Source organism: Rana temporaria, chromosome 2 (assembly GCF_905171775.1).
Source record: "Rana temporaria chromosome 2, aRanTem1.1, whole genome shotgun sequence".
In the NCBI taxonomy this organism is placed as follows: domain Eukaryota; kingdom Metazoa; phylum Chordata; class Amphibia; order Anura; family Ranidae; genus Rana; species Rana temporaria.
In genome coordinates, this window is record NC_053490.1 from 262,937,232 (window position 1) to 262,962,568 (window position 25,337).

Here is a 25,337-nt window from a genome sequence, read left to right on the forward strand (position 1 = left end):
GAACCCAGGGCCTGAAGGTCTAGACATCCCCACGGAGATGGGGGAAGATTGGGCCTCTTGCTTGGCAAAGTCCTGCGGCATGGAGCAGGTAAGTGAGGGGAAAACTTGCGGAACTTGGTTCTTAGCAGGTTTTTTTCTGGGGGGTCACAGGGGACATGCCTAAAGTTATGCACTGCATCTGGCAAACTAGTCACATATCATAAAGATAGGATGGCTCTATATATGTATTATTCCCCATAAGATGTGACCTCCCTTGTAGTGTTGGAAAAGCATTGAGTGGGGCCTGTGTGATATAAAAATATATGTGTGTGTCAGAGAGCTGTGCTTACCTGCAAGCCTCCAGGCGATGCTCCATTCAGTCTTCCTCCTCAGAGCCTGCAAAGCAGGCAAAACGCTGACCTCCTCATGGTTCCAGGCTGCAGGCTGCAGTTTGCTGGAACAGAGAGGTCCCTTCCTCCCAAACCCCCCCCCCCTCCCTGTCGGGAGGGGCATTTCCTGTTTGAGATTGCTGGGGGGGGAAGGGCGGGTCAGTGGCTTAAGGAAGGGGCGGCCCTTCCTTGTTTGTTCCATTCAATACTTTGGAACGGGGGAGGAAAGACCAGAACGGCAGCACGGGGCGCCGAGGACTCACAGTGGCCAGAAAGGATATTGCAGTCTTCAGAAGACTGTTTTTCAAGCCTAGAAATAGGCTGTTTTCTTTTCCATCTCATAGTTTTTCTTTGCAATACTACTCAGGGGGACAGAATGTTTTTTTCTTTCCTGGATTTGAAACAAAAACGAAAAAAAAAAAAAAAAAAAAAGTCATCTAGGGGAGAGGAAGCATTTTTTATCCCCCAAACAGGTGTTTGGGCAATTAACTTTTATAGTTCCAAATACCAATAGGTAGCAGGTGTACCTTGGTATTGTACCATAGGCATCCGGAGAGTCTAAGGTCTCGGACAAAGTTATGCCGCTGCTTTCCCCACAGGGAGCCTTGGGGCCATCGGGATCTGGGGCTGGAGCTGGCGCGGGTCAGTCCAACCCTAAGATGGTCACGGACGAGGTATTACTCACCTCTTTAAGAGAGATGGAGAAAAGAATGGGAAAAATGATAGCCACAGCTATGCGGGGCAGTAAACGGATTAGATCTCCGTCGCCCGAGCGCAGACCCTCAGAAGAGGAGGTCCTTTCCTCAGGGGAATTGGACGACCTCTTGGACAAGGACCAAGTAGGTTCAGGGATCGAAGATCCGGATACAGAGGAGTCTGGAGCAGTCTCCCAAGGGGAGAGCTGGTGGACTCAAGCCTTAACGGACTTGGTCCATAAATGCATTCAACTTGCCAGTACCAGATCTCCAGGTATCTACGGTTTCAGCTTTGGGCTCACTGAGGGCGCCTCAAAGCAATGCAGTATTTCCGATCCACCCTCTACTAGAGGGAGTTTTGTTCCAAGATTGGAACAAGCCAGAAAAATCTTCTTACCACCTAAAAGATTCTCTGCCCTATATCCTATGGAAGATAAATTTTCCAAGAAATGGGCTACTCCTGCAGTGGACGCAGCCATCTCATGTATTAACAAATCATTAACATGCCCTGTAGAAAACATACAGGTATTCAAGGATCCAGTTGATAAACGCTTGGAAGCACTACTTAAGAACTCCTTCACTACTGCAGGGGCAGTAGTACAGCCAGCCGTGGCTGCGATTGGGGTTGCTCAAGCATTATCGGATCAGGTTAAGCAGATGCTTAAACTTATTCCTGCCCAGCAGGCAGAAGAATTTTCGGATGTCCCTAAGGCCATATGTTTTACAGTAGACGCAATTAAGGATTCTATCCAGCAAGCGTCACGTTTATCGTTATCCCTTATCCATATGAGAAGACTCTTATGGTTAAAAAGCTGGGAGGCCGAGCCCCCATGCAAGAAGCTCCTGGTAGGGTTTCCCTTCCATGGAGGACGACTCTTCGGAGAAGACCTAGATAAATACATTCAAACCATTTCAAATGGCAAAAGTACTCTCTTGCCAACTAAGAGGAAGTTTCAGGGGCCTGCGTTTAAACGACAGTACTCCCCTGGGCAGGGGCCCTCTAATGCCAAACAGTATCGACGGCCTCCTGCGAAAGCAAACTTCGGCTTCAACAGCAAATCACAAGGACAGGCTGCTAAAGGCAGAAAGCAGTGGGTTCGCAAACCAGCAAACCCAGCCCCCAAGCCGACCTTATGAAGGGGCGCCCCCACCCACGAAGGTGGGGGGAAGGCTGCGACTCTTTTCAGAGGTTTGGGAAGCCAGCATTCCCGACGAGTGGGTACGGTCTTCCGTGGCCACGGGCTACAAATTAGATTTCCTAAGGTTTCCTCCTCTTCATTTCCAGGAGTCGAGGATTCCAAACGATCCGGAGAAAGGAGCCGCATTAATGTCGGCATTAAATCATCTACTTTCCCAGGAAGTAATAGTAGAGGTACCAGTCCTGGAACAGGGGCTAGGTTTCTACTCCAACCTATTCATCATCCCGAAGTCCAATGGAGATGTCAGGCCAATTTTGGACCTAAAGATGGTAAATACATACCTAGAGATCCGCTCATTTCGGATGGAAACCGTGCGGTCAGCAGCTACCACACTCCAAAAGGACGACTTCATGGCGTCCATAGACATAAAGGATGCCTACCTTCATCTTCCAATTTATCAGCCACATCAAAGATATCTACGCTTCATGGTGGCTTCGCGTCACTTCCAATTCGTGGCGCTTCCCTTCGGGTTGGCTACGGCCCCCCGGGTGTTCACGAAGGTCCTAGCTCCAATCCTAGCCAAACTAAGGATCCAAGGGGTCACGATCCTAGCATACCTGGACGACCTCCTAGTCATAGATCACTCGTCTCCCGGCTTGGAGCGAGCAGTGGCCCTCACGGTCCAATACCTCGAGAAGTTCGGCTGGGTCCTAAATCGAGAAAAGTCAGCTTTCCTGCCCACAAGGCAGTTGGAATATCTCGGCATGAGATTAGACACAGAACAACAAAGAGTGTTTCTACCTCTGAGGAAGGTCAAAGCCATCAAGGAATTAATCCTACTGGTTCTAAGCAAGAAGGAACCGACTATTCGCCTATGTATGAGATTACTAGGAAAGATGGTGGCCACATTCGAGGCGGTACCATACGCCCAGAGCCACACTCGCATCCTGCAGGCAGCCATCCTGTCAGCATGGAGCAGAAGGCCGCAGGCCTTGGATATCCCGTTGCCGCTCTCATCAAGAGTCCGACAAAGTCTGTGCTGGTGGTTAGACCCTCAGAATCTACTGAAGGGGAAGTCTTTCAGCCCAGTGGCTTGGAAGATAGTGACCACAGACGCCAGCCTGACGGGCTGGGGAGCAATTTTGGATGGTTGCACTCGCCAAGGTACTTGGGCAACGCCAGAGAAGCAGTTGCCCATCAACATCTTGGAGCTCAGAGCTGCTCGACTAGCCCTCAGGGCTTGGACGTCAAAATTGCAGGGGTTCCCGGTGAGAATTCAATCAGACAATGCCACGGCCGTGGCATACATAAATCACCAAGGGGGAACCAGGAGTCAAGCCGCTCAGAGAGAGGTGAGCTTGATTCTCCTATGGGCAGAGGCTCATGTGCCCTGCATATCGGCAATATTCATTCCAGGAGTGGACAACTTTCAGGCGGACTTCTTAAGCCGCCAGACTCTTTTGCCGGGGGAATGGTCTCTGCATCCACAAATCTTTCAAGCACTCTGCCAAAGATGGGGAGTGCCGGACGTGGATATCATGGCATCGAGACTCAACAAGAAGCTAGACAGGTTCATGTCCCGCTCAAGGGATCCGATGGCCTGCGGAACCGATGCGTTGGTTTGCCCTTGGCATCAGTTCAAACTTCTTTATGCGTTTCCCCCGCTCCAGTTACTACCCCGCCTGCGGCGCAGGATCCGGGTGGAGCACATACCAGTCATCCTGGTAGCTCCAGCATGGCCCAGAAGGGCATGGTACTCACTAATCTTAAAGATGGTAGTGGGAGACCCTTGGACTCTTCCTCTACGGCCAGACCTGCTATCGCAAGGTCCGATCCTCCACCCTGCCTTACGGCATCTAAATTTGACGGCCTGGAAACTGAATCCCTGATTCTCAGGGGTAGAGGTCTGTCTCAGAAAGTAATCTCTACCCTAATCAGAGCCAGGAAACCGGTCTCTAGGGTGATTTATTACAGGGTCTGGAAGGCCTATGTAGGCTGGTGTGAGTCCAAGCGATGGCTTTCTCGCAAATTTACCATCGATAGAGTATTAAGTTTTCTCCAGCTAAGAGTGGATAAAGGATTGGCATTAAGCATAATCAAAGGACAGATTTCTGCTCTGTCAGTGTGGTTTCAGCGGCCGCTGGCCACCCACTCGCTGGTTAAGACCTTCCTTCAAGGGGTCTTACGTATTAAACCTCCAGTTAAATCCCCGCTTTGCCCGTGGGATTTAAACCTTGTTCTGTCAAGTTTACAGAAACAAACGTTTGAGCCGTATGGCTGAAATTCCTTTGGTTTTACTGACAAAAAAGTTAGTATTTTTGGTCGCCATAGTTTCCGCAAGAAGAGTATCGGAACTGGCGGCCTTATCCTGTAAGGAACCATATCTTATTTTTCATAAGGACAGGGTCGTTCTCCGCCCTCATCCTTCCTTCCTACCGAAGGTTGTATCCAGTTTTCATTTGAACCAGGATTTGGTATTACCATCCTTCTTCCCTAAACCTACTTCCAGAAAGGAAGGGTTGCTGCATACCTTGGATATCGTCAGGGCCATGAAGGCCTATCTTAAAGCTACAAAGAAGATCCGGAAAACAGATGTGCTGTTCGTATTACCGGATGGGCCCAAGAAGGGGCAGGCAGCTGCAAAGTCCACCATTTCTAGGTGGATTAAGCAATTAATCACTCAGGCCTACGGCTTGAAAGGGTTGCCTCCTCCAGTATCATTAAAGGCTCATTCTACTAGGGCCATGGGCGCCTCCTGGGCAGCACACCACCAGATCTCTATGGCTCAAGTTTGCAAGGCGGCAACCTGGTCTTCTGTCCACACGTTTACAAAGTTCTACCAGTTGGACGTAAGAAGGAATTCTGATACAGCCTTTGGGCAGGCAGTGCTGCAGGCTGCAGTTTGAGACCCTCGGAATCCGGGGGCTCCTCTTTTTTGAGTTAAATTTAAAATTTAAGATTATTTTTCTCAACTAAGTTGGATTTATTATGATTTGAGTATTCTCTAAATTAAATCCTTTTGTCTTGGAGATGTTCTCCCTCCCCTCATTGTGAGCATTGCTTTGGGACATCCCATATAGTAATGAATATGCCGCTCTGTGTCCCGTGATGTACGATAAAGAAAAAGGGATTTTTAATACAGCTTACCTGTAAAATCCTTTTCTTGGAGTACATCACGGGACACAGAGCTCCCACCCCTCTTTTTGGGGACCATTTTGGGAGGCATACTGCTTGCTACAAAACTGAGGTACTCCTCCTATGGGAGGGGGTTATATAGGGAGGGGCATTTCCTGTTTGAGATTGCCAGTGTCAACACCTGAAGGTACTCCATATAACCCATATAGTAATGAATATGCCGCTCTGTGTCCCGTGATGTACTCCAAGAAAAGGATTTTACAGGTAAGCTGTATTAAAAATCCCTTTTTTCCTGGTTTGGGTATAATTGTAATATCTGCTAGGAGTGATTCTTTCCGGATTTCTTCATTTTCTCCTATTTTGTTAAAGTAGGTACAGAGTACTGGTACTAATTGCTCCTTAAATCTTTTATAGTATTTTATCGTAAACCCACCTGGGCCAGGACTTTTCCCCCCTGTTATATTTTTTAAGGCATTATTAATTTCTTCTTGTGCAATTGGCCTCTCAAGAGTTCGATATTATCTTCTGTAATTTTTGGTAAATTTACTTCTGTTAAATATTGTTGTATTTTTAGTTTCCTATTTGTCTCTTCCTGTCACGTTTCTTTATTTCTAATTGCATATAATGCACTATAATATTCTTTAAATATCTTTGCAATATCAGTTAGAGTATCTAATGTGCCCCTGGACGTGGCGTCACTAGGGTTGGTGTCACCTGGTGCAGTAAAACATGGTGTCACCCCCCACCAGGGAACGGGTTTAGCCGGGATGGAATCAGGGGAATGAATTGAGGCAGGATGGAAGTAGGGGAATGAATGGAGTCGGGATGGAATCAGGGAAATGGATGGAGCTGGGGTGTAATCAGAGGGGTGGATGGAGCTGGAATAGGATTGGGGGATGGATGGAGCCAGGATGGTATCAGGGGAGTGGATGAAGCCAGGGTGAATTAGGGAAATGGAATTAGGGAAATGGATGGAGCTGGGATGGAATTAGGGAAATGGATGGAGCCGGGATAGAATCTGGGGAATAGATGGAGCTGGGATGGGGTGGTGGGTCAGGATGTGATTGGGGGATGGATGGAGCTGGAATAGGATTGGGGGGATAGATGGAGCCAGGATGGGATCAGGGGAATGGATAGAACCAGGATGGGATCAGGTTGTGATGGAGCCGGGATGGGATGGGGGTGGTGAATAGAGCTGGGATGGTATTGGATGGATGGAGCTGGGATGGGATGGGGGTGGTGGATGGAGTAGGATGGTATTGGGGGATGGATGGAGCCTGGATGGGATTGGGATGTGGATGGAGATGGGATGGGGGGAGGGGATGGATGGAGATGGGAGGGTTGATGGAGCAGGGAAGGGATCGGGGGGATAGATGGAGATGGGATGGGGGTGAGTGAATGTTGCAGGGATTGGATGATGTGGATGGAGCAGGGATAGGATAGGGGTGGATGGAGCAGGGATGGGGGTGGATGGAGCAGAGATGGGGGTGGATGGAGCAGAGATAGGATGGGGGGTGGATGGAGCTGGGATGGGATGGGGGGTGGATGGAGCAGGGATTGACCCAAAACAAAGCACCCCCCAGCACATAATACTCAAACCCCCCCCCCCCCTCCATAAAATGACTCTCCTGGCAGCACATAGATGTCCTCCTCCTCTGCAATACATAGGCCCCTGGGCAGGTGCTGTAGCACGCTGTCGCTCTTCTCCTCCTCAGTCGAGGAGGAGGAGGCGGCTATAGTCCAGGGTGCAGTGAGTGCAGCTAGCGGGGACAGATGTAATTGCAGCATGTGGGACAGTAATCAGTCAGACTCCGGGCACCTCTGTCTCTGCCTCACTCCCTCTTCCCCCACTCTCCCCGCACATCGCATGCTGCTGAGGAGATCTGGTAGGGAAGGAGGGAGCCACTGCGCCGGTGCTAGAGTTCCAGTCTCACCCTGGTTTCACCCTCTGGTGGGTGTCACCAAGGTGCGGACTGCACCCCCCACCCCCACCTGGCGATGCCACTGTCATAAACAACTACTATTTATTTTTCTTGTAGAAAATATTGTTTTCACCTTTTTTTAATGCTTTTTTTTTTTTTTAAATCATAGTGCTGCTGACAGGGTCATACTGGCCCATTAGAGTATTCTCCCAGGGGTGCCCTGAGTATGTGACCAAAAAAATACCTAATTGGGCCTGACATTTCTACCTCTAAATTCAGGCCTGACACTGCGCCAAGCATCCAGCTACTAAGGCCCCCCTCAGCCATGATTTTCCTATGAATGTAACAGACGTTACAGCAACTCACAGCAAGTGACATGATTGATAGATGCCACCTGTCTGTGACCTACCTTCCCCCTTAAACTGTATCTGCATTCCTAGGCAGGGATGTAAATACCTATGTCACCAAGTAAAACTTGACCTCCTTCTTCCATAAGCATCCTCTGCAATCTATATGAATAAAATTCAGCTCATGCAGGCAAGCGCTGGGAGCTTCAGAGCTTGCTGACTGTGTGAGCCACACATTTAGGAAGTAAGATCCCTTTCACACTGAAGCGTTTTTACAGCGTTTTAGTGTTAAAAATATCGCTATTAAAACGCTCTCTATGCATCTCAATGGACCCTTTCACACTGAGTCCTGCAAGCAGCATCTTTGGAGCAACTTTTGGGCGCTGAAAAAAAACGCTCCAAAAACGCCCCTCTCCATTGAAATGAATTGAAAGCGCTGTAAAAACGCCTTACCCTTTCACACTGAGGCACTGCAAAAACACTAGGGTCTTAGCGGTGCTTTACCAGCACATTGGGATTGCAGATGAGGCTTTGCTTGAATAACGCTCGAATAGCGCTCGAATAACGCTTGAAAAACGCTTGAATAACGCTCGAAAAATGCCCCAGTGTGAAAGGGGCATAAGAGACATGTGGCATGTCTTTATCTTGTAAGTGAAGCAGGAATGCCTAAAAATTATATAAATAATTGAATGACTGTTCAACAATTAGCAGATTCAATCACAGGTAACAGAAAGAATGGTATAATATTTTTTGGGGTGGTCATCCACTCACTTCTGGATTGCTAATATTAGGATTTGTGTGATTTCTGTGGCCAGAAGTGAACCAGAAATGCCTAAAGTAATATTTTACTGAATAAAAATTAGGAAGCCATATCCTGGGGCACAAAAATAATGTTATTTATTTGGGGAGGTCACTTCTGGACTGATAAATGCTAGTATTTGGTATATGTGGGATTTGGAGGGGACATCTTCTTTAGTAAGTGGACCAGAAAACCCTAAACTAATCTTAATATTGGCTGACTAATATTAAAAAGAAAACTATGGGCCAGATTCACAGTGGAGATACGACGGAGTATCTCAGATACGACGGAGTATCTCAGATACTCCGTCGTATCTCTCAGAGTATCTATGCGACTGATTCATAGAATCAGTTACGCATAGATATCCCTAAGATCCTACAGGTGTAATTGTTTTACACTGTCGGATCTTAGGATGCAGTACCGCGGCCGCCGCTGGGGGGAGTTTGCGTTGTAAACCAGCGTCGGGTATGCAAATTAGGAGTTACGGCGATCCACGGCGGTTTTTCGCGTTCGCTACGTCGCCGCTAGTCTAGTTTCCCGTCTCAAAGTTAGTCGTCGTTTTTGGTGCCTTAACTTTAGTCAGCAAACGTATTGCTGTCTAAAGTATGGCCGTCGTTCCTGCGTTGAAATTTAAAATTTCACGTCGTTTGCGTAACACGTCCGGGAATACGGAATTGCGCTACGCGTGTCGCCGTTCGAAAAAATGACGTCACTTCGCGCAAAGCACGGCGGGAGTTACGAAACGGAGAATGCGCAGTAGGTCCGGCGCGGGAGCACGCCTAATTTAAATGGCACACACCCATTTAAATGACGCGGTCTTACACCGGAGGCCGCCGGCGTAGTTTTCATCGCAAGTGCTTTGTGAATCAGGCACTTGCGATGAAAACTTGCGGCGGTGTAACGTATCTACGATACGTTACACCGCGGCACTTGTACCTGAATCTGGCCCTATATGCTGTGGCACAAAATTAGTAAACTATATTGGCAGTATGCAGTACCGCGGCCGCCGCTGGGGGGAGTTTGCGTTGTAAACCAGCGTCGGGTATGCAAATTAGGAGTTACGGCGATCCACGGCGGTTTTTCGCGTTCGCTACGTCGCCGCTAGTCTAGTTTCCCGTCGCAAAGTTAGTCGTCGTTTTTGGTGCCTTAACTTTAGTCAGCAAACGTATTGCTGTCTAAAGTATGGCCGTCGTTCCTGCGTCGAAATTTAAAATTTCACGTCGTTTGCGTAACACGTCCGGGAATACGGAATTGCGCTACGCGTGTCGCCGTTCGAAAAAATGACGTCACTTCGCGCAAAGCACGGCGGGAGTTACGAAACGGAGAATGCGCAGTAGGTCCGGCGCGGGAGCACGCCTAATTTAAATGGCACACACCCATTTAAATGACGCGGTCTTACACCGGAGGCCGCCGGCGTAGTTTTCATCGCAAGTGCTTTGTGAATCAGGCACTTGCGATGAAAACTTGCGGCGGTGTAACGTATCTACGATACGTTACACCGCGGCACTTGTACCTGAATCTGGCCCTATATGCTGTGGCACAAAATTAGTAAACTATATTGGCAGTATGCAGTACCGCGGCCGCCGCTGGGGGGAGTTTGCGTCGTAAACCAGCGTCGGGTATGCAAATTAGGAGTTACGGCGATCCACGGCGGTTTTTCGCGTTCGCTACGTCGCCGCTAGTCTAGTTTCCCGTCACAAAGTTAGTCGTCGTTTTTGGTGCCTTAACTTTAGTCAGCAAACTTATTGCTGTCTAAAGTATGGCCGTCGTTCCCGCGTCGAAATTAAAAATTTCACGTCGTTTGCGTAACACGTCCGGGAATACGGAATTGCGCTACGCGTGTCGCCGTTCGAAAAAATGACGTCACTTTGCGCAAAGCACGGCGGGAGTTACGAAACGGAGAATGCGCAGTAGGTCCGGCGCGGGAGCGCACCTAATTTTAATGGCACACACCCATTTAAATGACGCGGTCTTACGCCGGAGGCCGCCGGCGTAGTTTTCATCGCAAGTGCTTTGTGAATCAGGCACTTGCGATGAAAACCTTCGGCGGTGTAACGTATCTACGATACGTTACGCCGCGGAACTTGTACCTGAATCTGGCCCTATATGCTGTGGCACAAAATTAGTAAACTATATTGGCACATGGCTGGAGTGGCTTAGGCTGGGGTACTTCTGCTCTACCTCATCTAAATCTCTTTGCTGGTTCTCATCCTACCTATCCCACCTCACCTTCAGCATTACAATTTTTTACTTCCTTCTCTCCTCTTCCTTTTTCCGTCAAAGGTCTCCTAAGGTTCTGTTCTTGAGCCTCTCCTAGTCTCAATCTACACCTCCTCCCGGGGGTCAGATGATAGCCTCCCATGTCTTTCAATACCATTCCCATGCTGATCAAATCTATTTCTCGGCCTCACAACTCACTCCATCAGTCTCTACATGCATCACTAATTTACTAACTGACATATCAGTCTGGGTGTGACACCACTTTCTCACACGCAATCTATCCAAAACCAAGCTCATATTATTTCCTCCCCCACGTGCCACTTCCCCTGACTTCACTGTCAAGATCAATGGCACAACTATCAAATTATCCCAGCATGCAAAGATTCTAGGTGTAATCCTAAACTCTGAACTCTCCTTTTGACCCCACATCCAATCACGCCCAAAGCGTGCCGCCTCAATCTCCGCAACATCTCCAAAATATGCTCTTTCCTAAACAATGATGACACAGAGATTCTAATTTACTACCTGGTGAATTCTCACGTCAACTACTGCAACTCCCTCCTAATTGGCTTACCTTTACACAGGCTATTCCCCCCTTTAATCTGTCATGAATGCTGCTGCCTGATTTATCCACCTTACCAACCGCTCAGTGTCTGCTACCCCTCTCTGTCAATCCCTCCACTAGCATCCTCTAACCCAGGGATAAGCAATTAGCGGACCTCCAGATGTTGCCAAACTACAAGTCCCATGAGGCATAGCGAGACTCTGACAGCATCAAGCATGACACCCAGAGGCAGAGGCATGATGGGACTTGTAGTTTGGCAACAGCTGGAGGTCCGCTAATTGCTTATCCCCGCTAACCCAACAAGTTAAATTCAAAATACGAACAAAAACTTACAAAGCCATCCACAACTTGGCCCCTAGATACACCACTAACCTTGTCTCAAAATAAAAACCAAGTCGTTCTCTTAGTTTCTCCCAAGACCTCCTGCTCTCCTCCTCTCTGGTCACCTCCTCCCATGCTTGCCTCCAGGAATTCTCCTGAGCCTCTCCCACTCCAAGGAACTCCTTACCCCAATCTGTCAAATTTTCCTCCTAATCTGTCCACCTTTAGGCGATCCCTGAAAACAATTATCTTCAGTGAAGCTTATCCTGCCCCACCTTACATCTGTAATTTTATTTTCTCCATCAGCTCATCCCCCACAGTTATTACCCTTTGTATCACTTGACCCTCCTTTTTAGACTGTAAGCTCTAGCGAGCAGAGCCACCTGCTTTCACTTCCATTGAATTAAATTGTATTGTACCTGTGCTTTCAGCCTTCATGTTGTAAAGCACTGCGTAAACTGTCGGCACTATATAAATCCTGTATTATAATAATAATAATTCTTTGGTATAGTAAGAATAATTTTTTTGGTGGTCAGTATCTCATTTTTGAACTTGTAATTCTTGTATAGACCCCTAACGGTAAAGACAGATCACACAAAGTGACATTGCTACACAGGGCTTGCAATCTGTAGCACTTTTATCTGATGATGGTATTGTTCTGATTCATGTTTCCAAGAAAAGGATCAATTATTATTTTTCTAAAGAAACATAACCCTACAAAAAATATATAAATATATAAAAGATGGAATTGTTGAGAATTAAGACCTTGCTGATGTTAAATGTATAACACGTAAGAACTGTACTGCTTGTTTTTGTAGGATTTTGTATGATCATAACTTAGTCTGCTGCATATACAATACTTTTGGCAGTACATAAAGTACTTCTTAATCTTGCAAGCACTCAAATGTTTTGTGAAAGATTTTTTCAGTAGAAAATCTTAAAATACAGATTAAGGTCTTAAATAGACCAGGATCTTCTAGAATTCCATATCTTATGGAACAATGAAAGGGATATCACCTAACTATTAGTGTATAGTGACATCCTTGTTAAATTCACCTCTACTCTCACTAGAGATACTGTAAATGTCTAAACTCCACATAACTAATGCCAACGTCTTAAGGACTGTTTTAATGATTACAGATCCTTACGATTGGTCATCAATCTCATCATACTTCATAACACTTGTTTGTGCAATTAATGGTCACCCTCACCATCCTTCACGGTACTTGCTTGATACTAAATTATATTTGCATAATTGTGTTATAGGTGCCATACAAACTACAAACTACAATTCTATTGTGCTAAGTGATGGCATCATAACTAAAGCAATATTGTTAGATTGTGTTATGTTGAAACATTTTACAAGTTAGCCAGGTGGGCCCCAGACCCAAATTTCTCTAGAGGGCCTCAGAGTTCAGTCCACACTTGACTGTTGAGGTCCTGCAGCCACTTCTATCTACATGCACTCCATCCAACAGCTGCTGCATGTCAATGCTTACGGTGTTCTTTCTGATGGAGACCACAGCAGAACACAGAAGACATACATTACATAATTACTGCTGCAGCAGTCTTGTAGATCCTGCCCCCGGCTATAAGTGCTTACTTCCTACTTACAAAATCAGAATGTATCGCACTTCCCACTACCAGGCCCTCTCCTGTTCATCAATTCCCATTTCTCCCCAATAGGGGCTTATGCTGCGTACACACGATCGGTTCGTCTGGTGAAAACGGTCTAATGGACCGTTTTCATCAGACGAACCGATCGTGTGTGGGCCCCATCGTTTTTTTATCAATCGGTGAAAACTAGAAACTTGTTTTAAAATTATCTGATGGTTAAAAAAACAATAGAAAAAAACGATTGTCTGTGGGCACGTCCATCGGTTAAAAATCCACGCATGCTCAGAATCAAGTCGACGCATGCTTGGAAGCATTGAACTTAATTTTTCTCAGCACGTCGTTGTGTTTTACGTCACCGCGTTCTGACACAATCGTTTTTTTAACTGATGGTGTGTAGGCAAGACTGATGAAAGTCAGCTTCATCGGATATCTGATGAAAAAATCCATCAGACCGTTTTCATCGGATGAACCGATCGTGTGTACAGGGCATTAGTCATGCAGAGCTTCATGATCTGTAAAAGGCAGACAGCATATTGGCATGCATATTGGCATGCTTTGGTTTGTGTAAGGTAACCCATGCAAAGATGGTAAGAGCACACAAATTCTTCTCAAAAAAGGCCCCTGGTGTGACTTAAACCCAAGATGCAAGCTCAGCAAGGCCACAGGGTTAACCACATACAGTATTACCCAGAAACAGTTCATGTACAAGGCATATGTTAATGGATTTATGTATGTCTTTAGTGCTTATGTTCATTTTTTTTCTTCTAAAGGAAATCGTCCTCAGCCAACCACCAACCAAACCATTACGACGAAAATTCCATCCAGAAAGCCAAGTTGTGGAAAATCATGACTTGTCTTCGGCATCAAATGTGAGCTCATCAGCGGCATCTCTAAAGTCACATCCAGCCGTCCAAAAGTATGTAGGGTATTGCATAGTCTTGTACAATTTGTTTTGTTTGGAGGGAGGTATGGGGTTGGTCATGAATTCAGGCATCTATTAGATCAGCTGCATTATAGTTTTAGCGCTGTAAAAATAAACTCTGGCAATTAGCTTCTGTAGGTTGGTATTCAGCTGTGAAATATGTTATGCTTTGCCCGCTGCTGACTTTTCCAGTTCATGACACTAACCTCATCTTTTCACACTGGAGTTCCATCACAGTTCTCTTTTACCATAAATAACTGGCTTCATGCTGACCTTTCCTCTTGTGTCACCATTTGGTCTGCAAAGTAATCAAATCCCTTTTGCTTTGCATAAAATGACAAATATGGGAACACTTCAGTGAGCTAAATGCCAATATTTCATTGAGAATTGTGTATTTGTAGCAGTTTCTGTTTTACTGCCCGCCTAACAATAACATTTATGTATGAATTCTTGTGATTTTACCTAGCATGCTAAGATATGTTTGTTTGCATGGATATGGACCCAATTATTAGAATTTCTATTCATTATAAATAGCCCCTATTTGGACGCACACCATCAAGAATGGTAGAAGTTTGTGGCTTTTGATTCTTATATTTATGTTGGCAGCCACCTTGTAGAGTGGTCTATCTGTTATGCCTGAATGGCAGTACCTAAAACTAATTGAAGTCACAGAAATACATTTGCAGCCAAATAGACATTGATTAACAGTCCTTATTTCCATAGTCAAATCAAAATTTTCTTGCGTAAGTCTGACACTGCAGTTAAATAGGCACCAAAATTTAACTTTGTACAGTTCGTAGTCTAACAGATGTGGTCAGACATATCCTCTTTTTTCCTCACTACTACAAGTCTGTGTGAATAAGTTGATTCTGAGCAGTGTGGCAGGTACCCGGCTATGTAAGCAGAGCCCTGGAGTGGCAGGGCAGGGAATGGATTTAAATAATATGTGAGATAATGGTATGGAATGAAAACAGGAAAACATGGCGTGAGGCTTAAATTGTACTTTATTATAGAGTTGTAGCATAATTTTCTCCCTTAAAAAGTTGAGAATACTAAAATTGCATTTATACTGTATATGCTGCAGTACACATTGGCTGGTCACAACATCTGCACAGGATCAGCCAATAGGAAATCACTGCTGTCTAGGCCATATTTTAGATGCTGAACCCACTTTATTCATTTTAACCGGGGGTTAGGGCGGGAGAGCGGCGAGGGCGGGAGCTCCTGGAATAAAATTATTACATTAATCAGCAGGGCGCTCTTGACAACCAATCAACCAATCACCAATCACCAGCTTAACTCCAGTTAACTCCGTCAGACACCGCCCCGACCCTCTATCCAGTACTGTGACTTCTTCCATTCTCCGCTCTGCTATATACCAGTGTAAAGGCTCGTACAAGAAGAAAATTGGACAAACTTTTTCGTCCAAAGAATTTTCGGACAATTTTCGTATAGGGTGTACACAACGTTTGACAACCGACTCAGACTTTTCGTACGAAAATTCCCAAAGGGACAAACTCCTAAATTTTTCTCGTACGGCAACAGAACAAACGATTTATGTTTAATGTGTACCGTGTTCGTACGATTTTCGTACAAGAAAAATCATGACTGCACATTATCAGAAACAATAAACAACAAAAAAAAGCCTTTGTCGTATGGGAGTTTTCGTTCACTGTGTGTTGAGTTATTTTGAGGGGACAGCAAATTTACACTGTTATACAAACTGTACACTCACTACTTTACAATGTGGCAAAGTTTCATCATTTCTTCAGTGTTGGCACATGAAAAGATATAATAAAATATTTACAAAAATGTAAGGGGTGTACTCACTTTTGTGAGATACTGTGTGTGTTTGTGTGTATATATATGTGTGTGTGTGTGTGTGTTTGGGGTGATTAAACTCAAGTAGCAGGTGCATTTATAATGAGCTGCGCCAGTCCAAACTGTGGTTTTAGGGCGTGGCAGCCCACTGTTATTGAGTAAAGAAAAATTTCACTTATACACCAGTTGCCCACGCAGGGTTTTCTTCCACAAAACATGAATTAACTAAAATACCAAGCCACCTGGCTTATGTTTGGCAACACTGCTGCTCTTCTTTCTAGTCCTTTGACTGTGTCATTCAGCTCTCTCACACACTTGGCTCCCTAGCCTTCAGTTGCAGTGCCCTGCTGCATGGCCCACCTCTGGCCTAGGGATTGGGGTTCTCCTGACACCCCTGATAGGAACTGATGTAAATTCTGGAACCCAGGCCTGCTGGCTTGTGGCTGGGTCCTCTGACCCCTTGATGAGACCTCTGACCGTGGGTGAGACCTTCCGTCTCCAAACTGGAAGTGGTCTCCAAAAATAAGAGCTTTGAGCAATTCTCAGATCTGACTATATAATGACCCTGCAGACCTGTGTAGTGAGCCAGGTTGCAGGTATCTAGCAAAACCTGGACCCAGGATTGAATGTTCTGATTCAGAAATACTGAATCTGGAGAGATGCTAGTTAGGAACCTTGCATTAACCCCATTAATGAGACACCTGGGTCACCTTTTCCTATAAACTTATAGCGACATAGCCTCTCTCTCTCTCTCTCTCTCTCTCTCTCTCTCTCTCTCTCTCTCTCTCTCTCTCTCTCTCTCTCTCTCTCTCTCTATATATATATATATATGTGTGTGTGTGTGTGTGTGTGTGTGTGTGTGTGTGTATATGTATATATATATATATAATATATATACAGTACAGACCAAAAGTTTGGACACACCTTCTCATTCAAAGAGTTTTCTTTAGTTTCATGACTATGAAAATTGTAGATTCACACTGAAGGCTTCAAAACTATGAATTAACATGTGGAATTATACATAACAAATACCATATTTGCCGGCGTATAAGATGTTGGTTTTGGGATATACTCGCCGTATAAGACTACCCCCTTCCTACTAGTCATGCCTCGCCTCACGGTGCCACCATTACATGCCAGACTGTGCCCCATTACATGCCAGACTGTGCCCCATTACATGCCAGACTGTGCCCCATTACATGCCAAACTGTGCCCCTACCCTATCCTAAGACATGCAGAATCGCGGCTGTACGTTTTTTCAAAAGCTGCGCCTCCTACGTCTTCTGTTCCGTGATAGGCGGAACACTCAGCTTCCCAGGAGGCACTGTGTTCAGTGTTCGCCTATCACGGAGGCCCTCTCGTCCGAGGACGAGAGGGCCTCCATGATAGGCGGACACTAAACACAGGACGAGAGGAGAGGGCCTCCGTGATAGGCGAACACTGAACACAGTGCCTCCTGGGAAGCTGAGTGTTCTGCCTATCACGGAACAGAAGACGTAGGAGGCGCGGCTTTTGAAAAAAGTACAGCCGCAATTCTGCATGTCTAAGGATAAGGTAAGGTTAGGTTGCCGGCGTATAAGATGACCCCCAACTTTTAAGAAGATTTTAAGGGGTTAGAAAGTCGTCTTATACGCCGGAAAATACGGTAAGTGTGAAACTGAAAATATATTTAATATTCTAGGTTCTTCAAAGTAGCCACCTTTTGCTTTGATTACTGCTTTGCACACTCTTGGCATTCTCTTGATGAGCTTCAAGAGGTAGCATCCCATCACTCTCCTTCTTGGTCAAATAGCCCTTACACAGCCTGGAGGTGTGTTTGGGGTCATTGTCCTGTTGAAAAATAAATGATGGTCCAACTAAAAGCAAACCGGATGGAATAGCATGCCGCTGTAAGATGCTGTGGTAGCCATGCTGGGTCAGTATGCCTTAAATTTTGAATAAATCCCCAACAGTGTCACCAGCAAAGCACCCCCACACCATCACACCTCCTCCACCATGCTTCACGGTGGGAACCAGGCATGTAGAGTCCATCCGTTCACCTTTTCTGCGTCGCACAAAGACACAGGGGTTGGAACCAAAGATCTCAAGTTTGGACTCATCAGACCAAAGCACAGATTTCCACTGGTCAAATGTCCATTCCTTGTGTTCTTTAGCCCAAACAAGTCTCTTCTGTTTGTTGTCTTTCTTTAGCAGTGGTTTCCTAGCAGATATTCTACCATGAAGGCCTGATTCACACAGTCTCCTCTTAACAGTTCTAGAGATGTGTCTGCTGCAAAAGGTGGCTACTTTGAAGAACCTAAAATATGAAATATATTTTCAGTTGTTTCACACTTTTTTGTTATGTATAATTCCACATGTGTTAATTCATAGTTTTGATGCCTTCAGTGTGAATCTACAATTTTCATAGTCATGAAAATAAAGAAAACTCTAGAAGGTGTGTCCAAACTTTTGGTCTGTACTGTATATATATTTTTTTCAAAATTGTCCCTATTTTTTTGTTTATAGCGCAAAAAATTAAAACCACAGAGGTGATCAAATCCCACCAAAAGAAAGCTTTATTTGTGGGAAAAAAGATTGCAAATTCTGTTTTGGGTACAGCAAAGAACGACCGCGCAGTTTTCTGGTGGAAGCTTCAGCCCATAGGCAGCTCCACAAGTATTCCTAAGTAGTTGTTTTCACTACATAAGGGAAGACTTTATTGTGGCCTAAGATTCCTGTCGATCTGTATTGAATACAGAGGAAGTACCTCGGGGCACCAGGGGTCTCCCCGTAAAGGGGGGTTCAGGGGTAGGAAGGGGTATCACCACCTGAATCTGGTCGTTCTTTATCATACTTGCATAATAATATCCTCCCCTGTAGAGACTTAAGACGGCTCACAGAATGAGCTATCAGCCCTGTCAGGCGTTGAGCCTCCCCCAACATTGCAGCACTCTGCATATGTTTTGTTGCAGCATTTATGGGTCTATAAGAGGTTAACTGCTATATTCACAGCATCCTCACAAGCAGAAGACAGGGTGTGTCCCTTTCCCTGCTCTAATTCCTCAAACCAGGGGATTGGAAGACCTGAGGATGAAGGTTCACTGTCAGAGAACAGATAACAGGTGTCAGCCTAAATGAGGAGAAAACTATCAGAAGCCACAAGCTCTGGTTGCAGCTGCAGTCTTTTCAGAGATTCAAGTTGCATATAACTTCCCTCAGCCTAGAGAGCCTCTGTCTCTATAAAGTCCTCATCCGGGTGTTGGCTTCAGGCTAACCGAATGCACAACTGGGGGGTGCACAGTTGCTGCTGGGCACATGGCTAACGTTGCAGGTTGCGGAGTCGCACATCTGCAGAGAATAACTGCCTCTTTACCAGTCCGCATTTTTGCATGAAATACATGAGTTAGAAATGTTCAAAATGCATGTGGGGTAAAGACAGGTAACAAAGCATGTTTTATTGTTGATTACATAAATATACTTGTTTTTTTTTTTTTTTGTATGATTTTACATGGTCACATAAGGGCGTTTAATCACAGCAAAGTGCCTAAAATCGCATAAAATGCTTAAAGTGCATAAAGATGCAGGATCTCACATGGTTACCTGATAACACGAGTCCTCGATTATCCAAGGATGTTTGGTCACACAGAGAGGCTTGTTTCCACAGGAATACCTAAAATCGCATAAAGATGCTGGAGTGCATAAGGATGCGGAATCACACATGGTTACTTGATAACACGAGTCCTTGATTTCCCAAGGATATTTGGTCACCCAGAGAGGCTTGTTTCCACAGAAATGCCTAAAATCGCATAAAGATGCTGGAGTGCATAAGGATGCAGAATCACACATGGTTACTTGATAACCCGAGTCCTTGATTTCCCAAGGATATTTGGTCACCCAGAGAGGCTTGTTTCCACAGGAATGCCAAAAATCGCATAAAGATGCTGGAGTGCATAAGGATGCGGGGTCACACATGGTTACCTGATAATTCAAGTCCTTGATTACCCAAGGATATTTGGTGACACACAGAGGCTTGTTTCCACAGAAATGCCTAAAATCGCATAAAGATGCTGGAGTGCATAAAGACGCGGGATTACACATGGTTACCTGATAATTCAAGTCCTTGATTACCCAAGGATATTTGGTGACACACAGAGGCTTGTTTCCACAGAAATGCCTAAAATCGCATAAAAATGCTGGAGTGCATAAAGATGCGGGATCACACATGGTTATCTGATCGCCCGAGTCCTGGATTACTCAGGCAGGTTTGGTCACACAGAGAGCCGCAGAAATGCTAAAATCGCATTAAAATGCTTAATTGCATAAAGATGCTGGATCGTACAGGGGTGCTCGATCATACAAGAATCCTTGGTCACACAAGGGTACTTGTCCGCACAGGAGTGCTTAAGATGCATAGATGTTGGATCGCATGAAAATTGCTGAATCGCATAAGGATGCATGTTTGCCTAAATTTTGCGTTATGAGGCATGATAATTAGGTTTCCTTAATTATACAGGATTCCTTGGCCTTACATAGGAATTCAGGTCTGCAGGGGTGCATGTTGTGCAATGCTGCATAACACGTTCATAGCGCATACTTGGTTGCAAGATGCTTATTCATAGCTCACATGCTATATGTATACGTGTATGCAGCACGCCCCCTTTTATGTTTTTTGCCGAAAACATATTTGCATGATTCATATTTCCATGTACACACGCTGCCATAGAGGCATGTGGCCTTTGAAAGCTGGCCACATGCACATATGAGGAGCCATTTGCAGGTGTGTTTATTTACGAGGGGCTAGGGCCCGCCTCTACCTAAGGGCCCAAGGTATAGCAGTAATGACATACCGAGGCAAGCTCCTGCTGACAGATCAGTCAGTAGCATGGCTGGGCCTTGGGGAGTCAAGCATGGTTAAATATCTGGAACTCCTGGTTTAGGATCCCAGTCTAGTGGGAATATGCTGGCTTCATTCAGAGACAGTTCCCTATGCTCAGTTTTAATCAAGGCTGATATAGACATTTTGCGGTCGGCCTGGAACAAGTGGATCCTAACCTAGCATTATCCTAGGAGTCTGGTCCCAGGGATATGCTGGAATTTCAGTTGAGGGGGTTTGACTGAATGATTGACAGAAGGGAAGATCCTTCATACCCTTTACCTGGGAGCAGGTTGCGAGGGCTGGCCTCTAAGGATAGAATGCAGGCCTGGAAGAGACCACGGCACAGGGAAGGTGGTCATGCTCCAATGGAGCTTTATCTGTCAGCCTTCTAGAGCTGCGGATGGAGCATCTGGCTTAAGGGCCTGAATGTTTAAAGGGTTGCTCTGTCTGAATACAATCTGACAGTGCCTCTCTGGTGGTTTTTCTTTATTTACCAGGGAGGAGCTTGGCCCTGGCCTATTGTCAATCGTCAATTCATGGAATACTAGATTGGCAGGCGATTCGCTTGAGCCGTCTACGATTAGGTCCGGGGGATTAACCTCTACACCCCAACTTGTTTCTGACCAAATGTTACAGAAACGGTACCCTGTTCTTAGGGGGTATTGGTCCAGGTTCAGCAAGAAATTGAACAACTTTGTGGCAAGGACAAAGGATCCACCAACATGCGGAACAGATGTGTTGGTGATCCTGGGGGACCAGTCATCGCTGGTTAGGTGTTTTCTTCCCCCAAGGCCTCAACTTTCGTGGCGTCCATGCTACACCAGAAGAACGGAAGCTGACCTAACTGCTCCGGCATAGCCCATGCGACCTAACTGTGCAGGCACAGCATAAGTGATCATATAGGAACCAGGGCTCCTTACGGCTTGTCCAGGCCTGCTTTGCAGGGTTACATCCTGTCTTGCATACAGGGGTATTAATTGTCTGGCTGTTATAGCCTGCATTCTGGAGGATCTGGGTTTCAGAATCAGCGGCAATTACCTTGATTCATACAGGAGAGCTGGCCTCCAGGACCAGATATCCTAGGATCTGGAAGGCCCATGTTCCTGGTGTGAAACCAAGGGGTGGCATCCTTGGTAGTATGTCTCAAGTAAGAGTCTTGCCTTCCTACATTGGTAAGGAGATGGAGCTAGCCTTAAGTTCCATCAATGATCCAATCTCTGCCTTGTCAATATTTTCAAGGGTCGCTTGTGTCACTCTTGATCCGGGCCGTTATACAAGGGGTGACGGGTATAAGTCCGCCAGTTAGGTCACCCTTAGGCTCGAAAGATTGGATCTAGGTGTGTCAGCTTACAGGGTCGGCACCTTGGGCTGATGCGCCATACTCCCGTCATTCTTCTAAAGAAGGAATTGGTGTTCTTGTTTGCAGTTGCATCTGCAAGAAAGTATTGGCAACTATCTTTGTATAGAGCCATACTTAATTATTTGCACAAGAAGGGTGATGTTAAATTCTCACCCAACCTTAGTTACTAGAAGGATCTAGTGTTCTTTTGAATCCAAGATATTTTTGCCTTCCTTTTTCAAAACCTTGGTCCGCGGAAGGAAGGTTATTGCTTTTCTCTCAATAGAGATGAGAGCAGTTAACAATCTATCTGAAGGTTTTCAGATATAGAAAGCTGGCGTTTTATGGTGCTACCAGAAGACCCTAGATATGGGCAGGCAGTATTCAGATCAGCTATTAAGATGGTCTCTATCTCTCTCCCTCTCGTAAGAAGGGTCAAGCCCTAGCTGAAGCAGCTACTCGGATACGGAAAGCTGAGAGGTTTGCGCTGCCAGAAGGCCCCAGGAAAGGGCAGGCAACGTCTAATTCAACTATTTTCAATGTTGATTCATCAGGTTATTATTCAGGCTTGTGGTTTATAGAGTGGGATTCCCCCTGGCTTTTTTCAGGGGCTCCCTACCAAGATAGTAATCGCTTGGCGCGATGCATTACCAAGCCTTTATAACTCAGATTTGCAGGGCCGCAACTTGGTCGTCTGTGCTTACGTTCATGAATACCTATCGGGTGAACATAAGACGGCAGGAGGACGCAGTCTTTTGGCGCAGTATGCTGCAGGCAGCATTATAAGTCCTCTCATGGCGGTCTGCGTTGTTGGTGTCTCCCTCCCCTCAGTAGGCATTGCTATGGGACATCCCACATAGTTATTACTAAGCAGCTCTGTGTCCCGTGATGTACGATAAAGAAAATAGGATTTTTAAATACAGCTTACCTGTAAAATCCTTTTCTTGGAGTACATCACGGGACACAGAGCTCCCGCCCCTCTTGTTTGGGGATATTGGGACACTTATTGCTTTGCTACAAAAACTGAGGTACTCCCAGTATGGGAGGGGTTATATAGGGAGGGGACTTCCTGTTTGGTTGATTACACCAGTGTCCAGCACCTGAAGGTAGGATATATAACCCACATAGTTATTACTAAGCAGCTCTGTGTCCCGTGATGTACTCCAAGAAAAGGATTTTACAGGTAAGCTGTATTTAAAAATCCTATTATTTGGTTTAAAATAGGGTTAAAACATAAGCTATTCAACTCACATTTCTTATAATATAGATGCACATAAGATCAGTGTACAATTCAGTACCCGCTGCTTACGTTCCAATCGTTGCTAATTTACCACAGCAGCAACCAATCAAAGATATCCTTTTTTTTTTTTTTTTACCATAAGTTCAGGAAATTTAATTACTAATAGAGATGAAAGTGTACAACCAATTGCAGTGTTGTGGGAGGGTGCGCATGTAAATACATAGTAAAACAGACAGAGTAAAAGTAGTGAGTAGCACACATGGTTGCAATTTTTGGGGAAGATAAGGGATACAGGTATGGTAGTGAGAATAAGGTAGTGCAAGTCTGTTGGTAGAACAGGGGGCCTGCAGATGTGGTGTTGAGAGCGGTGGGATGGGCAGATACTGTGGATTAGATTGTAAGAGGGGAAACTGCTGTAGTGGTGGTAGTGCTGGCATGGTGGTATTGATGAAGGCTGGAAAGGGGGCATGCAGATATCAGGGTGAGTAGTGTGCACATACCCAGTGTCAAGAGAGAACCAGGTATAGATGCGTTTGTGGGAGTGGGGGGAAGCATGCACAGGTGTTGTGGTGAAAGGCTGGGTACAGGTGGAGTGTAGACACAGTTGTTGGTATGAGACCAGGGGGCTGCAGGTTTGGTGGGTGCTGAGAGGTAGGATGGTGCAAGCACAATAGATTCTAAGAGAAGGGGGCTGCTGACATAGTAGGAAGTGATTTGAAAGAGCTGCAGGCATGGCTAATGCTGAGAGAAGGGTGACTGCAGCCAGAACAGGTGAGTGCCTGAGAGCAAGAAGGGTGTAAGCGTTGTAGGACTGAAAGAAGGGGGCTTCCAGCACAGTGGGTAGTGAGAGAAGGAGAGCTGCATGCACAACAGGTGGTAAGAGAAATGTATCTGCAAGTGAAGTGGGTCTTGAAAAAAGTGGGGTATGATGTCGGTGGTGAGAAAAAAGGGAGAGAAGATTGGTTGCAGAAAGCATGGGTAAACAGAGGGGCAGGGCTGCGGACGCAGCGGGTCCTAAAATTACAAAATGCTTTTAATTGTGGGAACCAGTAGCTTCTTTGAATAGAGCATGGGTGGAAAGAGCAGACATAGTCAGCACTTTACAGGTGCAGTCGCTCATTAAAAAAAAAAACCTGCATCACTGCAAAATCACAGATGCGGGGGTATCCAGGCACAAAGGACTTTGGATTTCAACCAAACACAACAGCCACCAGCGCACAGGACACTCTGCATTTAGGCAAAATACCGTCCCTGGTACTGTTTCTGTGGGGGGTTTTTTTCAGCTTTAAAAGAATATAGTTCCCCTTTAAAATTCCTTCCTGGAACTAGCCTGCTGCTTTTAGACATGTGCTAGACAAATCTGAAAACTTCAATAAATATTGATATCTATGTAGGCTATTAGATCGTGCTGCCAGAAGGAACTCCGTCTGTCACTGGCACTGCATAGAAAGACTGTTGTATATTATTCATCTTCTTGTTTACACACTCTAAAGCAATGAAGCACATTGACATTTTTGTGTGTATAATAACATGGATATGTGATATTTGTTCTTAATGTGGGCTTTATAGGCCATAATAACTAGGTAGGCTTCACTCAACAGAACTTCTAATCTGTTTTCCTGAATGTCTTCCACCACATACTGTTCTATAAAATCTTGATTTTATATTGGACTAGCAGCAGTTACATTTAGGTTTTCTTTAAGTGTGCATATTCTCCTTACATCCTAGAACATGTGGGTGGGCTTTAGTGCTGATTTGCTGGAATGTGTTCTAGAACAAACATTAACTACTGGCAGCAATATTTTTCCCAAAATGTTACATTTTTTTCCCGTTTGATTTATTTTCAGTTAAAAAAAAAAAAACGTTTCTCAGAGGGTAAGACTGTGCAAAACTGATGTTCCGATTACAGCCTGATATCGATGGGCTGAATACAGTTCAGGCTTTGTGCAAAGACCTTTTGGCTTAGCGCAGTAAAGTTTTAAGGGGTGTCTTTTTTATATTGGCATATTTTATTTGTTTATAGGGGTGCAAG

At 45.4% G+C, this 25,337-nt stretch overlaps 1 protein-coding gene across 3 annotated transcripts in view; it reads left to right on the forward strand.

The window, feature by feature from the left end:
• REPS2 (RALBP1 associated Eps domain containing 2) overlaps positions 1–25,337 on the forward strand; it is a 192,141-nt gene that overhangs the window by 157,242 nt on the left and 9,562 nt on the right. For all 3 annotated transcript variants that reach the window (XM_040336880.1, XM_040336878.1, XM_040336879.1), the window contains one exon: positions 13,899–14,044. In XM_040336880.1, the coding sequence (XP_040192814.1) occupies positions 13,899–14,044 (146 nt within the window). The remainder of the gene's footprint in view (positions 1–13,898; positions 14,045–25,337) is intronic.